The 17,949-nt window shown below is 34.9% G+C and overlaps 2 protein-coding genes across 5 annotated transcripts in view; one reads left to right on the top strand and one right to left on the bottom strand.

Moving 5' to 3' along the window:
* LOC128989811 (rho GTPase-activating protein 12-like) overlaps positions 1-5,355 on the top strand; it is a 48,398-nt gene extending 43,043 nt beyond the window's left edge. For both annotated transcript variants that reach the window (XM_054411869.1, XM_054411868.1), the window contains 3 exons: positions 1,638-1,776; positions 2,934-3,039; positions 3,389-5,355. In XM_054411869.1, the coding sequence (XP_054267844.1) occupies positions 1,638-1,776; positions 2,934-3,039; positions 3,389-3,560 (417 nt within the window). In that variant the 3' untranslated portion in view covers positions 3,561-5,355. The remainder of the gene's footprint in view (positions 1-1,637; positions 1,777-2,933; positions 3,040-3,388) is intronic.
* Positions 5,356-8,504: 3,149 nt separating this feature from the next.
* Positions 8,505-17,949, bottom strand: part of LOC128988936 (putative leucine-rich repeat-containing protein DDB_G0290503) — a 38,703-nt gene continuing 29,258 nt past the window's right edge. The window contains exon 15 of one of the 3 annotated variants that reach the window (XR_008490444.1): positions 8,505-8,752. Coding sequence is in view for 2 of the 3 variants with exons in the window: in XM_054410728.1 (XP_054266703.1) it covers positions 8,729-8,752 (24 nt within the window). In the remaining variant the exon portion in view is untranslated. The remainder of the gene's footprint in view (positions 8,753-17,949) is intronic. The other 2 variants (XM_054410728.1, XM_054410727.1) reach the window with 2 other exon arrangements.

Raw genomic sequence — 17,949 nt, 5'->3', positions numbered from 1 at the left:
CTGCAATTGTTCTATAATGAGATGAACCCAAATACTCCGGCGGTGTTTCCACTTTCTCCTGCGGTAGAGCAAATACAGCAAAGTCAATTTCTTATGTGTTGACAGTACCATTTTAAAGACACGACTGATTCAGAGTTAATTGCACTCTATTTATTGTCGCCGGCTCTGGCAAAATAGTAGACATTCAATAGATTTTGCCGGTAAGGGCGGTAAGTGTGTCCCTGGCCTTACCTGAGACAATCAAAGTTTAAAAGATAATAGATACACCACAAAATGTCACAAAACATAAGGCTCCTTTTATTCACCGCGGTTTCCCGCCAGCGGGCACCCGCCGCGGACGTCCTCTGCACCAATGTGTCACCTGCGATCGACCGCTGTCACGTGGATAGTGTAACAGTGCTGCCAAACCTTGTTTTTTAAAACCTTTGTTTTTTTATAATGTATACTCCTTCAATCTAACCAGTCTAACACAAATAGAGTTGGTTTACAACTGAGAACTGTCATCGATTCACTTCAACGGCTGCTATTTAAGTCTGAAATCTAGTTAAAAACACACTCTAGCAAAATAAATCCTTTGTAAAAGTTTCAAATAGTGCCAGAGTGGTGTTCAATTTAAATTTTATTTACTGTAGATAATTTCAGACAAAATCTTTCAGTATATATGTCCGTAACATGACATGAAGTAATTTTTAAGGGTGAGAAGTTCAGCTATGTACACTACCAAATGACTAGACCATGTGTAGTGAGTGACACTGGTGACTTGGGTTGGTAGCAATGCAAGAGCGACAGCGGGCTCCCGCGTTGATTAAACGATCCCATATAACACAATGCATATATGAACCGCTACCCGCCGGCGGTTTCTAAGTGCAAGCGGGTGAGAATTTACAAACCTCCGCGGCTAGCCGCAACTTCTGAGACCGCTCCTTTTTGAATTAAAGCACCCAATTTACGGCAATGCATTTAGTAAACCACGGTGGGTGCCCGCTGGCGGGCAACCGCGGTGAATAAAAGGGGCCTAACACTGATATTTCGTCTTGATATATTAACTTATTCAGCAGAGGATATGCAGAGTATTAAGTATAGTGATTTTTATTGGGTATCTATTATTATTCCATGAACTTTAATTTTATCAAGGATGCTAGGTAATAAAACTAGTTTCCAGCGGGTGTAGCCTGATGGAATTCTAAGGGTAGGAATAATTAAGCTCACGTGTTGTTTTAGTTTAGTGCAAAATTGAGGATACTTACAATCCCAGGCCAAATTCACCTGAGCGACCCCCGCTCCCAAGGCAGAACTTCCCTCGATCGAGGCAAAATCATTAACATGGCACAATCATAGGGTACATTATTATCATCACCCAAAATTGTAGCAATTGTTAAATATTTGTTCTAAAAAATGGTTTTTGGAGAAAACACTGCGTTTCTCATCCCTAGGCCGCTGCCGAGTCAGCCTTGAGGTGTATCCGGCACGGTTCAAGTTTATGGTCTGCCTTTTGCAAAATTCATAGTTGTATGTTCAGTAGCTTTTGTGTTGTTCAGAAAAAACACACTTACAGAGTTTTCTTTTAATTTCTTTGGATACAATGTAAGACTTGTCAATATTACTCTGCATTTGATAACTCATTTGTAATGTTGCAGGTTGACCAGAACATTTACTCCCTGCTCGACCAAGAAGAAGATGTACATGTTCTGTCAGGAACTCTCAAACTATTCTTCAGAGAACTCAAACAACCTCTCATACCATTCAAGTTTTTTGACAAAGCACTGAGAGCAAGTAGTATGTATCTGGTTGATTTGTAGAGTAATTAAATCAATGGGAATTGATTCCGACTATCGCCCCGTGACCGTGGAGTCATTCTGACGATCATTACGTGACCACGGAGTTACTGACAAACGCGCTGAGACCGCGGAGTCATACCGACGATCGCGCCATGAGCGCGAGTCACAAGTTTCTATACCTGTAAATTTTTACCCAATTTTTTTGTTTTTACAGATCAGTACCACAAATGGTAAAAATTGATTTTATTTGTCTTTTTTGGTAACTGCAATACTCAAGACTTGCTTTGTATGAACAGGAAAAAATCCCGTCCTGTCCCGTCTCGAACTAAAAATTCAGTCCTGTCCATCCCTAAAAAAAAAGGTTTGAAAACATTTCGTGATTGAAATTTCTGAACACGAAAAGACTTATAATGGCGGCGGGGGGTTGTAAATCTATTTTTTTATACAAATATTGATGTTATAAGAACTTTTGAATATAAAAAACGATTTCCTGTGTGACTGTGAGCAAGTGGGGCTGAAAAATAGTTTGGGGCTGGACAAGGACCGGCATCAGTACTGTTCTCACCATTAGTCTGTGGATGCGCCTGGCTATGGCACGGGAGGAGAGAGATAGTGGATATTACTGACTGGTAATATCCAGTAGGTGGGGGGTCTGAGCCGCACATACAGACTATTAGTCCCATCAGTACCTGAGGTCGGCAATTCCCGCCCCGGAAGTGACATTCAATTTCAGCCAGATGTGACGACTCTGAGACATATAGATTCATATTTTTTTATACCATACATAATTTTTAAGTTAGTTATCACATTATAATTTTTTTTACATTATAGGGTCGCAATACTCATAATTATTAGCACTGAACGTATTTTAAAGAACAGCAGTTATAAAGTTTGCACATTTAAGTGTGGTTTTGAGGCAAATCCATGCATTTTTCTATTAACTAATAAACATCAGATCTTAAAAGTTGTAAAAAGGCTCCAGTTTTGAATTGTCTAATTGAGAGGTTGTTGTATTAATTGTTCTATGCAAACTAAGCTTTATAAGTTTACCATTGAACATAAAAGCTATGTACAGTTTAATAGGTAATGTATAGTTGATGACTTCTTAAAATTTTTAGGTGGTTTTGAATGAAAAAACTTGTCAATCTGTTTCAGCAAATTCCAACTACAACGAGAAGATCAAGGAGTTCAGAGAAATTGTGAAATCATTGCCTACCTGCAACCATGATACACTCAAGTATTTACTTCAACATTTATTAAGGTAATATATTTGTGTTTATTTTGTGTTTTATATATTACTTACTCTTTTAAAAATATTGTACCAAAGCTGGACTTAATACTTCGTGTCTAACTATCGTACTTGCGTACTCCAATGATCCCCCCCTAATTTGTTTCTTGTAAAGTTTATCACTTAGATGACCTAAGGTTTAACAAAGCAAATCAAACATAAAAGCATACAATACCTCGACAATGTCCCTGCTGCACTTTGTTTCCCTTTGTGTACAAGTAAACTTATTTTTCTTCAGTGCAGCAAAGTTCTTTGTGCACATTAGTTAGTTCCACAGATAACTGCTACTTCACTTTACCTGAAAGTGTTGCATATGTTACAGAGTAACCAAGTATCAAGAGTTCAATCGAATGCACATTCCCAACATAGCGATTGTGTTTGGTCCAACGCTGATGTGGCCCGAACAAGAGTCCAAGAACATGGCTTTCGACTTGATGCAGCAAAACTTTGTCATTGACTTTTTACTCTCTGAGTTCAACAACATCTTCCGTTAGCCACTCCATACCACAAACTTGCTCGAGTTAAATTCTTATAAACTATTTTCAATCAACTGATCAAAAGACATAACATAAAATATAAAAAACATTAAGTAGAGTATCAAAAATATGTAAGTTTTATCCTCCAAAAAGTCAATTCAATAGGATTTGTTGTTAATGATCAATGAAACATAAAATTAACTGTACTCACTAAATAGAACTTACGAATTTGTTTCTGTTACGCTATATACTGTAAAAAATAACATCTTTACATTTTAAGCTTGAGCTATTTTTGTACACTAGGTTCAGTACAAACAATTAGTGATGGTTGAAATCAGACATTTTGAATCTCAAAACCGAAATTAAAAAAAAATTTAATCCCGAATCTCAAAACATTCATGCAAAACTTTTTTACCAGCCTGTTCAAGGTTTAAAAATACAGGTAATAAGAAAAGTTATGCAGTCCAAAAAATAGGCCTAATTTACTTTTTCCATCATTGTTAGTGGTGATCTGTTTGCTCCATTGCTACTAGCTAGTGCGTGGAGTTGCCAGATCCTCACATGATTTCTCTGTTCTAATTTTGTAAAAAGTTAGACCTTCGACCATGGAAAAAAACTTCTTCTTGAAGCTTAGAGATTTTATAGAAAATCTAACAATGCAATGACAATAAGATGTGACTTGTCAAGTCTAGAAACCAAATTTTTTCCAAAGTTTTAGGGGTTTTAAGATTTGGGATTCTGTTTTGACACATCACTACAAATAATCAGTTATTGACCCACTTTTACAAATTACTGTTTTAATACTGTAATCCAATATGAACATATAAAACTATTATTGATAGATGGTTTATAATGACAAGATTTTTATTTACATGGAAAGTAGGATTTGGATATTAAATACCACAATGTTAAAACTGTTGGATAAGTTTATTAACGAATCTGCTAAGAGTGTTTAAAATTATCAAACTACCATAATCAAAGTCTAGCTTTTTAGAAAAAAATATACTATTATTATGCTCATGATGTATACTTCATTAGTATATTTTAAAACCTAGTATAAGTATTGCATGTAAATAAATATCATTTCACATTTACTGCCTCAAATTTTCCACTTGAGGACGGTAGTTTAGTTCAATGCACATACTTGTTTTAACCTTATTACACATTCAACTTAGGCTTGTTATTATAACTTTCACGTTACCTTGCAATGCATGTTAGTTGATAGATAAAAATTATTGTTTATGCATTTTACTCTAGTTTTTAATATATTCAAAGTTTGGCTATTATTGGTTTCAGTTTTGAAAATATGTTTCTGTTATAACTACATTTCTAAGATTTTACAAGTACAAGTATAAGTTCACAACTAATTTATGCATTATGCAAGGCAAGAACAAGTTCAAATGAATATATGACCTATGTTAAATTATATCAGTTGAAAAATATAAATACAGAGTGTAATGAAGTTAGTGTTTAACATTTTTATGTTAAACTGCTCAGTATTGGTGAGAAAATGGCACTAATTAAGATTTACAAACCCTCCCAGGTAGGGAATAGCAGACATATTGATATTTTTTTCAAAATATTTGTATTTGCTTACATTAAATGGCCATGAGTGCATTAAAGATTGTTTTTTTAGACTTTATTGTCATTTTCAGAATCCTCATTAAATTTTGAATAGTTAGTACAGAATCATTGAAATGAAACATATAAGCCTTTATTCTGCAACAGAATTTTGAATTTGTGATTTTTGAGAAAAATGCTAAAACTTTTAAATACGTTTTTCTATGTTAAACTGGACTATAGAGAGTGTCAAATATTAAAACTTAAAACTTCTTCAGTTAATAACCTTTAAAATTATGTATAAAAACCTACTGTTTCTTTGCTTTTTCATTCTTAAATTTAAGATTTTCTCTCCACTCTTTACGTTATGTTTTGTAATACAATAATAAACTAGTGTTTTTATTTACCGTCAGATACTGTATTTGTGAAGGTTTATATATAATAGTTTTGCCAGCATATCTGAAAATATGCAAATCAACTACTGTTCTTTATATAAGAAGGTTTCAACTGACTACTATAAGATCCATGTGTGTAGAACGGGCACACAGTTAGTTTTAAATAATAAAAATGTTTAGTGCACTTATGGCCATTTTATGTAAGAAAATACAAATATTTTGAAAAAAATCTTAATATGTCTGTTATTCCCTACCTGTGAGGGTATGGAAAACTAAATTAGTGCCATTTTGTCACCAATACTAAGTAGTTTTTAATACAACTTTTTTTAACAATAACTTCGTTCCACCCTGTATATAATTTGTTAATTGATGAAAAAACCTAAATATGTAATCTGTACTTTAATTGCATTCAATATTTGTATTTTTAGAATTGGGTTCTTTAAAAGACAAATTTATTTTATTCACTGGAAAATCAAAAGGTTAATTATATTTTATAAGATCTAAATTCTTAAAATGATCTGGATGATAGTTTGTAACGATTCAATCAAAACTTAACATTCCAAATGTATAATAACTAATAACAATTGATATGATGGAAACAGAATAGTTTTAAGTCAGTTTTATTGAGACCAATTTTTATTTTTGTTTTTGTGGTTGTCTCATAGTTTATTTTTGTACTGTTCAGGTAGTGTAAATAGTGTCAAGTCCACTTGTAAAAAATGTAAAGTTGATCACATGTGCAGCCTTATAGGGTAAGGATAAGAAAAGTATTTTATATAGCAAAGTTTAAGAGTATTTTACATACAGAATATAACGCCTGATAGCTAACTACGATGTTTATAGTTAGTGTTAATTGCAAAGGAGAACTAAATTTATAAAAAATGAAATTGTTAACATTATCTGAGGAATAAAATTATAATTATTTGAGATATACTCTGTTCACAAAATGTAGGCGTTCTTAGAGGAAGAAATCTATCCCCTCCACTTGATTTTACCTTTAAAATAACAGCTGAACAGCTGAGGTTTAATTACCAACGTAAATCAGCTGCAACATATTAAGCAAAAAAGTAGTGGGGGAACTTCCCCTCAAGCCACCTCAATTTTGTAAACGGTGTATAGTACATAAGATTTGTTAGTTATATTATGACATTAAGTTTGTTTTCATTTATAATTAGATTAAAACATATTGCATTGTGCCTAAGGCATGTCCCACATATATTTTATATTCTGGCACCCATATTTCGGGACATGAACTGAAGAACAAGCCCAGTTGTAAAGTAGACTTTTTCTTTTTGCACAGGTACCTGCTTATTACACAACACACAATTGCATTGTTTTGTTATTCACATCGATTTAAACAAAGAAGTAACTATCTGATTGTGTAGCACTGTTTGATATTTACAAATCAAATTATGTTTATTAGCACATAGCGTACAGAGGTTACAAATAAATGTACAGGTGCTTTTGCATTCTTCTTATATTTTAATTATGATTTTTTAGCTCAAGTTGAATCCTTTGGAAAAAATAATTTCTCACAAAATATATTTTGACAGGTCTTGTGTTATGTTTTTATGGAAGTTAAATGCTTGAAAATCTGTGAAGGTTGAGTGTTGAATTGTTAAAAAGGATTCACAGACAAGGGTAGAAACATGTGTGTTTTTGAGATTTGAATCTTCGTTAGATTTTGATTTACCAACTTTTTACAAGTAACCTCATAATTCCAGAAAGTAAAAACAGGGCTAAAGGTTATTGTTAGAAGGTTTTTTTGTTGAATCTTATTTTATGTACAGTATGAAAAGAGTTAAGTTTAATTTTTAATCGTTTTAGTAATATATAAAATAGCAAAATAACCCCTTTATCCCCAAACCAAAGCATTCCATATCTATAGAGTAGACATGTATGGGCTTAAGATTGAATTTTATCTCATATTAATAAGTAATTTTATATGACAATATCTGTTACACAAGTCGACATTTACGAGACGGCTTTATGTTTGTATAAATTTTATTGCATATTATGTAAATAAGAGAGGGAATATGTCTTGTTCTGGTCATTTTTATGATTAAACTGTTATATAGTTCAACATAGTTGTTATTTACCTGTTATTTTTAGAATAAGGTCGGTGAAATAATTCCAAATGAAATAAATAAATTCTTTTAACTTTTCAAGTTCATTTAAGTTCAAGGCTCATTCAAGCCTTACACATTTAAACCAAATTTTATCAAAATCGGACAAAAATTACTCAAGTTATCGCGTTCACGGACGTATATATATATATATACACACACACATATATAAAAATTTGAACAAATGGTATTTTTGGTCCCGGGCCTAAGTCTTACCATGCCACCTACGGTAATAGCTACTTCCCTATAGGGAAATTCACTAAAATGAAGAACATAACATCCATTGTTGAATGAGCCATTGGCAGAGTGCTACAGAACAACATTTATTTCCCCCTAATTTTTGTTAGCCTACTTTGATAGAATATATATATGTGACATAAAAGATGCTGAGATCTTTAGTTTGATTTGGTTAAACAGTTGCCAAATTAAAAGTAATTTAGGCCTACATCTGTGCACTCTGGTAAACTACTCACTAGATTAATTTTAATCCAAAAAATAGCTACAATAATTGTAAACAATTTGCCTATTGGGTCTGATGATGATTGGAGTGTCCAACAGAAATTGATCACTACTTACCATCTTTTTTGTATATTTACCGTCTTGTGAATAACAGTATAAGCGTAAATATAAGTTTTAAGTGTTATAAGACGTTTCTTTTATTTACTTTCCGTAAATTTAATAACACGTACAATGCTGATCAAGAAGTTATTTAATTGTAAACATTACAATAGAATGTCTAGTTTTATCCGTAGTCAAAGGAAAGTTGGAAAGGTATATATATTTATATATAATAAATACTCTGGACTAAAGTTAATACACTTTATCAATAAAATACCTTTGGAATATATTAGATTTACAAATTATGTTTACATATTATTTTCAATAGTATAATATGTATATATATATTATATATAAATGTACATGTATATAAATTGTAACATTGGAAATAAATAATATTAATAGTAATACAATATAACATTGACACATGCATAAAGGTAAGTAAAATCAATATTGCACTGGTTAACAGTAAATTACAATGAATGGTACACAAACAACTTGGTAAAAATTAATTATGTCTCGGGTGAAAAACGGTTTTAAGGAATGATCACAGCAGTCCCAGTTGTCCAAACTGAAACAAGAAACAAAAAGTGTTAAAACAAGCAGAATATTTTCAATTTTGACTGTGGGTTTCAGAAAACATTGGTTCTTCAAAATTGATCTTTTCTAAATTGTAGTAATTTATTTATAAATCGCAGGTTTTTTGTGACAATTACTCCTCCGAAACTACTGAGCCGATTGACATGTTTTTGGTGTCATTGGAAAGAGCGTAACGTGAAGTTGTGCAGGACACTTTCTTTTTAGGGAAATAATTAGAGAGTGAGGCCCTGGGGCCCTTTAAAGTTTTGTATTCCTCCAAAAGATTAACATGGGAAACAAACATTGTTATGAAACTCCAGCTGTTGTCAGAAATTAAAAGTGAGAAGAAGAACATATGTTAATTGTAAACAGTAAATAAGTTTGCTAATTTAACAGTTTGCTACAAACATTTACTGACTTGGTTAAAATGAAATATTTACGATTTGAATTTGGGTTGGCATAAACATTACAAGGGGAAAAAGCGAGATAGCCTGGATAATTTGATATACTAAAAAAGAAAACTGAATTAACACTGCGCTGCATTTCTTATTAATCATTGAAAGGGCCGATTTGTAAACTATGGAAACATGGGAAAGTCATAGAACAAGGAGAAGAAATAGAAATAATGTTTTTTTTTAGAATTTATAATCGTTATTATGGACAACCTAATGTGGCTATAAGTAAGGCTATTTGTAGAAAACACTAAAAAACAAGATCAGCTTTTGAAAAATTGAAGTGTCGTCACCCTGACGTACCTTCGTTGACACGGTGCTATCCTTATACACTGTAACTAAGTCACTACGTCACCCTGACGTCTTACACTACGGGAATTGGGAAGATAATAAGCACTACGGTTTAACACTGTAAACTGCTAACGACCGAACGGGCCGGAGTTACTCAGGATGGAAGCTGGCTATAACTGAGGTGTAGAGGTGTCGGTTAACATGGACTCATGGGTTGGGGAAGTGGCGTGACCCGATCGTCCAATAGCATTCGTTTATTCAAATATTATTAACTGGTAGTGGGAAATACAAACGGTTACAGTTCAACGTACATATTTAAATATTGCCAACATAGCCTTGTAAATTATTAAATAGTAAAAACTGTTATATTACTTATATAAATATATTACATTCCTCCCCTTTAAATCTGACCATAAAATGTGACCAATAATTATTTTTCAATTTCAGTATCAGTAAACAGATAGAATATAAACGCTGACAAACAAATACATAAATAAAACAACCTAACAACACACAAACACAACAACCGTTATATGACAACAAAACAAACTAATTATAAATCTATTCTCTCGACTGGTTTCCTAGCTCTCATGGGATAACGTCTCTGTGGTGTAGTGGACGTACGGTGTTGTACAGGTGTACGGTGTACAGCTGGTGGTGAGTTGCGATCAGCTGTTTGTGGAACCATAGAGCGCCGCGGAGTGGTGGGAGAGAGGGACGAGCGCGTACTATGTCCCGGAAAAGCTCGCGCGTCATAGGACTGACGTCACGCTCAGCTGGTGTACTCTGAACAGCTGGGCGCGCGATGACTGTAGTTGCCGTGGGCCTGTTGTCTGCATCTGATGTCAACACTGGGCCACTGTCGATAGCTATCAGCTGATCAATGTGTCTTTTCCACGTAACACCCGAACTTAACTTAACTATATACATAGTTGGACTTATCTGCCTAACCACACATCCTTCAATCCACTTATCCTTGGATCTATAATCTCTAATCAATACATTTTGGTTTTCAAACAGATATCGAGTCTTACTACCCCTAGCATACATCTTTTGAGCTTGTTGTTGTCTATTTACAGTCTCAGACAAATTAGGTCTGAGTAGGTCTAATCGGGTTCTCAAAGGTCTGTTAAACATTAACATAGCAGGTGTCTCATTAGTGGTCATGTGCACAGAATTGCGATAGTCAAAAAGGATTCTACTTAAGGCTACAGAAGTATTTACATTTTCCCTAAATGCACATTTTAACTTTGACTTAGCATACTTAACCGAGTTCTCGGCCTGTCCGTTACTTTGAGCATGGTACGGAGCCGATGTTGTGTGCTTGATACCGTTATGTTTCAAGAATGAGGCAAACTCCATTGAACTGAATGGAGGACCGTTGTCACTATGGATTGACTCTGGCAAACCAAACCGTGCAAACAAATCACGAAAGTGATTTATAGTGTGATTGGCTGAAGTCGAACTAGTTTCAAAAACTTCCAGCCACTTTGAATGTGCGTCAACTACTATCAGATACAACTTTCCCTTGAATGGGCCTAAGTGATCTACATGTAACCTAGCCCATGGTCTACTCGGGTAATGCCAGTGATGCAATTCTGCTTTACTAGGATTTGGTCTTTCAAGAAGACAGGACGAACAGCTGTTAGCAAGGTTCTCTATGTCTTTGTCTAGACTTGGATACCAAAAATAAGAACGCGCAACAGACTTCATTTTAGTTATGCCCAGATGAGACGCATGAAGTTCATTCAAAACATAACTTCTCAAACTACTAGGAACAATTACCTTGTACCCCCACATCAAAACACCTTGCTCGACAGCTAGTTCCTCCCTCCTCTGATAAAATGGGAACAATTCAAATTCCTCTTTAGGGACAAAATTTGGCCACCCAAACATGACATAGCCTAACACTCTCCGTAACAACGGGTCTTTTTGTGTTTCTACTCTAATTTGATCACATGTCACTGGTACTGAGCTCTCTTTAACAAAGTGTAAATAAGTACCTAACCACAACCATTCGGGTTCCTCGTCTGCTGGGGACACTTTAAGCGGTAACCTAGACAACGCTTCGGCGTTATTGTTGTCTGACCTAACATATTTTATGTCAAAATCATACCCTGACAGGAACAGGGCGTATCTCTGTAATCTACTGGCTGCGAACACAGGCAAGCCTTTCTTAGGTCCAAAAATACTAATAAGGGGTTTGTGGTCACTCTTAAGGGTAAAATGCTTCCCGTACAAATACTGGTGGAATTTCTTAACACCATAAACTACAGCTAATGCCTCCTTATCAATTTGTGAATAGTTTTGCTCTGCTTGGTTCAATGTACGTGATGCAAAACTTACTGGTTTTTCAGCACCGTCTTTGTCTATTATACTGAGAATACAACCTAGACCATAGTTACTTGCATCTACTGTAAGTATTACTGGTGCTTGGGGGTCATAGTGTGCTAGCACAGGAGCCGTACACAATAGCTCTTTAACTTTTTTAAACGATTTCATACACTCGTCATCAAAACAAAATTCTACATCTTTCTTCAAAAGGTCATACAAAGGTCTCAAAACACCCGCAATATTAGGGACAAACTTAGAGTAATAGTTGACTAGACCCACAAATGATTTTACTTCTGTCCCATTCCTCGGTACAGGGGCATCGACAATCGCTTTTATCTTGGCTTGCGAGGTGTGAAGTCCATGTTTGTCTATGAGTGAAAATTTAAAAACGTACGTTTTCAGGAAAAACACTTTTAAAATTTCTTGTTCCGTTTTTTGAAACTTTTTTTATTTTTTTAATTTCATTGACATTTGAAGTTTCATAAAATGTCCATGGTAACGCAATTTTTTTGGTGATTTTTTATTAATAGAGCATCTTTGATGGAAAAACACGAAATTATGTCACGACCATCACGGACATCAAACTGAATATTAAAAATAGTTAATATTATTTTTGTAACTATGTTTTGCTATTAATTAATTTACTTTTATGACCATCATACAATAAACAGCTCACTAAGCTTTTGGTATATATGGTATTTCTAGAAAAAAATAAAAAAACTCAAAAAGTTGAAAAAAAGCCAATAAAATCTTTTTAAGTTTGTATAACTCCGAAAAAACTTACCTGAGACCCGAAAGATCGTTATGTTTTTATAGAGGTGTACTTCTTTTGTGTATAAAACATTGAAATATGATGATATTTTAATTTTTGAAATTTTTATGATAGAAATCATCAACGTGATGGTCAGGGACAAGCGGTACGGTCGTGAATTGTCTGAAAAAAATTAAATCTTTGTAAACAATCCTTCAACTATACTGTTAGTTATAGTAAAAATATGTGTTTCAATTGAACTAAACTGTTCAATTTACAATGATATTTAAGTTATTGTCACGACCAAACACAGTATAATCCATAAGGCTGGATTGGTCGTGAAAAAACCCGCGATGGTCGTGAAACTTTGGTCGGGACATTACGTGTTATTTGGCTCTGTTCTGGCGGTAGCCCTGCACCTCATATTCGAGGATACAAAGTGGACTTCTAGGTTAATGTAGCAATATAAATATCATATCAACAAAAATTAACCCCACGTCTACTTCATCAAATGACTACGTATGGTCATGGACACACCAAAATTACAAAAAACACAAAATTACCTTTAATTATCTTGTAACTACTTCTTTCAACACAAAACAACCGGCACAACAAACTTGACGTACACCCCGAACTAGTCTCTAAAACGAACTGACGCAATCGACGCCAGGCTTGCCACTGTCGTGCTCCAAAGTTGAAAATTTTTCCCAAATGGTCGTGACGCCAAATCGAGGGACAGACTTATTTTGTCATGGTAGTCAGTTTTCAATGACACTAAAATTGTAATATGCTTCTTTTTTGTAAGTTTAATAACTATTGATGACATAAAAATATGGCTTGATATATTTCGGCATAAATAATTAGTCTAAAAACAGCGTGAAAGTTGGAAAATGTACCCTAGGGACACGTCATGGTCGTGAATTTCGAGACTTAAAAAATACGAAAAAAATACCTAGAACCTATTTAAAACCAAATAAATGTGTGTAACATGTTGCCCCCGTCCCAAAAAATATTAAAATACATAATAATAAACTACAAATCCAGTATCTACGAAGTAAAAGGCCAAGGACATGAAAACGTACGTTTTTAAATTTTCACTCCTATAGTAAACCCCAAAAACTCCAATTTTGATGCAAAAAATTTACACTTATCTTGTTTCACTGTGAAACCTACAGCCTTGAGGCGTGAACAAACTTCCCTTAGTCTATTTAAATGTACTTCGTCATTTGGTCCTGATACAATTATATCGTCCAAAAAACATTTCACACCTTGCAACCCTTGCAAAGCTTGTTCGATGACTCTTTGAAAGATACCTACTGCTGATGCTATGCCATAAGGCAATCTTTTGTACGCAAACAACCCCTTGTGTGTACTGATTGTACACAGCTTTTGTGATGACTCATCTAATCTTAACTGCATATAGGCTTGACTTAGATCGATCTTACTGAAAAATTCCCCTTTTTGTAGTTCTGTAAACAAATCTTCGACCCTAGGAATGGGGTACCTATCAATTTCTAGTTGTGCGTTAACATGCCTAAAGTCCCCACAAATCCTAATGCTACCATCCTTTTTAGGAACTGGCACAATAGGCGATCCATACTCTGAACTGCAAACTGGGACTAAAATATCGGACTCCACCAAACGTTCTAGTTCTTTTTCTACCTTAGCCTTAAGGGTGTAGGGTAGTGATCTGGGTCGATGATATTTGGGAATGGCATTTTCTTTTACAACCAGCCTTACGGGCTTACAATTGCACTGCCCCAAACGATCTGAGAAAACTTCCGGAAACTCATTTACTAGTTCCTTAACTAAACTTTTATGTTTACTCTTTGATTCAGTTTTAGCAACAAATAATTCCTCAACATTTTTGAAAGAAATTTCTACTCCTAACTCCCTTATCCAGTCTCGTCCCATAAGGGGATGAGCTCCGTCCTTAATTACGTACAAGTCTAAGGTCCTGCTTTTATCTCTGAACTGAACATTTACCTCTAGCTTACCCACAGGGTAAATTGGCACATTAGTGTACGAGCTTAACCTTATGTCAGTAGATATTTAGAGTTGTTTTGTCTCTGGATCACAGTACAAACTATAAAAGGTATAAAGTTACCTGAGTAAGTTACTGCCAAAGTGATCCTGTTTTTTCCTTACGGATTACGCGTTTCGAAGACTAAATCTTCATCATCAGATCTTGTACAAGAACATATACTATCACTTCGAAAAGGTCGTCAAATGTTTACATATAAAACACGGACACATATTATATACAAATGTTGACATTACGAATAAACTAAGTAGGCCTACCGACGAAAACTTATGATGTCCGACCGCACAGTTACAGGTGAAGGTCATGACCTTCACCTGTAACTGTGCGGTATATAATATGTGTCCGTGTTTTATATGTAAACATTTGACGACCTTTTCGAAGTGATAGTATATGTTCTTGTACAAGATCTGATGATGAAGATTTAGTCTTCGAAACGCGTAATCCGTAAGGAAAAAACAGGATCACTTTGGCAGTAACTTACTCAGGTAACTTTATACCTTTTATAGTTATGTCAGTAGGAAACAATTTCAAAGCACTCAAATTATCTTTGTAATAAGCCTCGCTTACTACAGTTACCGAAGCACCCGTGTCAACTTCAAAAGTTACTGATTTGTTCTCAAGAATAACCTCTGTTTTGAAAGGATCTACCTTAGTTATTTTACTGGACCCTTCACTAATTTCAAACAGATTACCTATACTCTCCTCAATATCATCATTTACGCTTACATCATCAGATACCTCATCTACATAGTTATGCTGCTTATTTCTATTATATCTAAAATCACTCTTATTACTACGGAACTGAAACTGTGACTTACTGTTTTGCTGAGATCGACACACTTTTGCTAAATGATTTTTCTTACCGTACTTGTGACATGTCGAACCTTTAAAACGGCAATTCCTGCCGATGTGACCGAAGTCACCACAACAAAAACACTGCCACTGCACTCTATCATTTGACGTTGACGCCGACGCCGCTGCAGACGATGTAGGCTGTTGCTGTTGTCTACCTCTTCCGGTGTTGTGATGCGCTGAACCTCGTGGGCGGGGTTGCTGACCTGATGGGCGTGGTGAAGCTGAAGCTGATGCCGCCGCCATGCGTTGGATCCTCCCGCCGTGACCATCGCTGCTTCCCGCCGAAAGTGACGCCGCGCTCTTCTCCGCCATCTCGAACTGTGACGTCATCTGCACTGCCTTCTCGAATGTTAAATTTGATTCCGATAAAAGTCTCTGCTTCATTGAATCACTTCTGATGCCGCTAACCAGGCGATCTCGTAGATAGTCATTTAAATTCGCGCCAAATTCGCAATGTGTCGACAAATGCTTTAATTGCGCGATATACTGGGAAACACTCTCGTTTTCTAACTGATTTCTCAAACTGAATCTATATCGTTCCGCAATGAAAGATGGGGTCGGGTACAAATGGTCTTTAATTAATTTTACTAATTCAGCGTACGATTTACTAGACGGTTTGTCCGGTGTACACAAATCCCGCAAAAGCTTAAACGTCTTTACACCAACTACTGTGAGTAACGTACTAACCTTTTTCGTTTCACTGACCTCATTACAACTTAAAAATAGTTCGAAACGTTCAATATACGAGTCCCACGTTTCCTCGTGTTGGTCGAACTCCCCGACACTTCCTATAATTCCCGCCATTTTATGTCAGAACTTAAATCCTTCACTAAATAGCTTCTCTATGTTCATTCCTTCCCCACACAAACTAACGAAAATCTTTTTATGGCGCTAAAACAAGCCATTTACACCACGCGTACAGTACCGGACGTAGACCGACGCTTCACTCCCGAACGTTAAAACTGCTCCAATTTTTAAGGACACGGTGCTATCCTTATACACTGTAACTAAGTCACTACGTCACCCTGACGTCTTACACTACGGGAATCGGGAAGATAATAAGCACTACGGTTTAACACTGTAAACTGCTAACGACCGAACGGGCCGGAGTTACTCAGGATGGAAGCTGGCTATAACTGAGGTGTAGAGGTGTCGGTTAACATGGACTCATGGGTTGGGGAAGTGGCGTGACCCGATCGTCCAATAGCATTCGTTTATTCAAATATTATTAACTGGTAGTGGGAAATACAAACGGTTACAGTTCAACGTACATATTTAAATATTGCCAACATAGCCTTGTAAATTATTAAATAGTAAAAACTGTTATATTACTTATATAAATATATTACAAAAATGATAAGATATTTACAATAAATGTTGATTATATCGATCTGTTACGTACATCTTGAGTAATTCCATAATCTGAGTCGAATCTTTTAAAGTCATCAAAGATTATGACTGTTATTCGTTTTAAAATAAAACCTGTAATACTTAGCAATTGCTCGAATCCGAGCAACAGGTAAACTAGTTTAATTTAATTTACTATTTATTTAGTAACTTACTTATACAGAGAGTAATTTTTCAGATTTTTGAGTAATTGCTAAAGAAAGGTTCTCTGCCAGAATTTTTTGTTTTTATTACAGGAAAATATTTTAATGGCATTGGGGATTCCCCTTCAAACGAAAAACGTTAAACGAAAAGAAAACGTTATCCAAATTATTTCTCTGTTGCCAGCCTTCATGAGAGACTTTCCATTTCCACCAACTTTTCACATCATTAATGGTTGGATAAATGGGGGACACTGCTTACAGTCCTCGTAATAATTCATTTCCTGAATTTCTAAAATATGTAATAATGTAGTTTTCTGTAATGACCGAACAACTAAATTGATAGTGGGGGATCTGATTAGTTTTGAAATTCTGTGTTAAGTGTAAACCTTCAAATTCACAAATCTTGTATATTACTCAAAATGTCATTTTCTTTACTGAAATAAGACTAAATTAAATACTAGAGGTGTGCAAGCTCTAGATGCAGATTTTTTATCTAGTCGAGCCTTTGGAAAGAAGCTTGAGCCTTGAGCTGAGCTTATTACATAATGAATTTGACTGTTAAAAACTTGTATTTTCAATGTATATTTATAAATAATAATTTTAGAATGTATTTAGGCAAGCAGTATTAACATTAATTATAAACTTTATGTAACGTCCATTTGTCACAAAGTCACAATGTTATCGCGGTAATATCATCATCATTTCCTGTGGTTATACGTTTTCTGAGGTTGTTTAACGTTGGTCATCATCATCGTCTAAAATATATAACATCTCCAAATAACCTATTTAGGTGCCTTTCAAATTTATTGCTTCAAAATCTACTATACAGTATACAATATAAAGAAACTCTAAGCTAAAACTCCTTTCACCAAACCATGTAACAGAATACCAAATAAGATAAAAGGGTTTAAT

This window comes from Macrosteles quadrilineatus, unplaced genomic scaffold (genome assembly GCF_028750875.1).
Source record: "Macrosteles quadrilineatus isolate MER2022 unplaced genomic scaffold, UCM_ALF_1.0 Scaffold_3__2_contigs__length_128488019, whole genome shotgun sequence".
Taxonomy (NCBI): domain Eukaryota; kingdom Metazoa; phylum Arthropoda; class Insecta; order Hemiptera; family Cicadellidae; genus Macrosteles; species Macrosteles quadrilineatus.
This window is presented reverse-complemented; position numbering and strand designations above follow the sequence as displayed.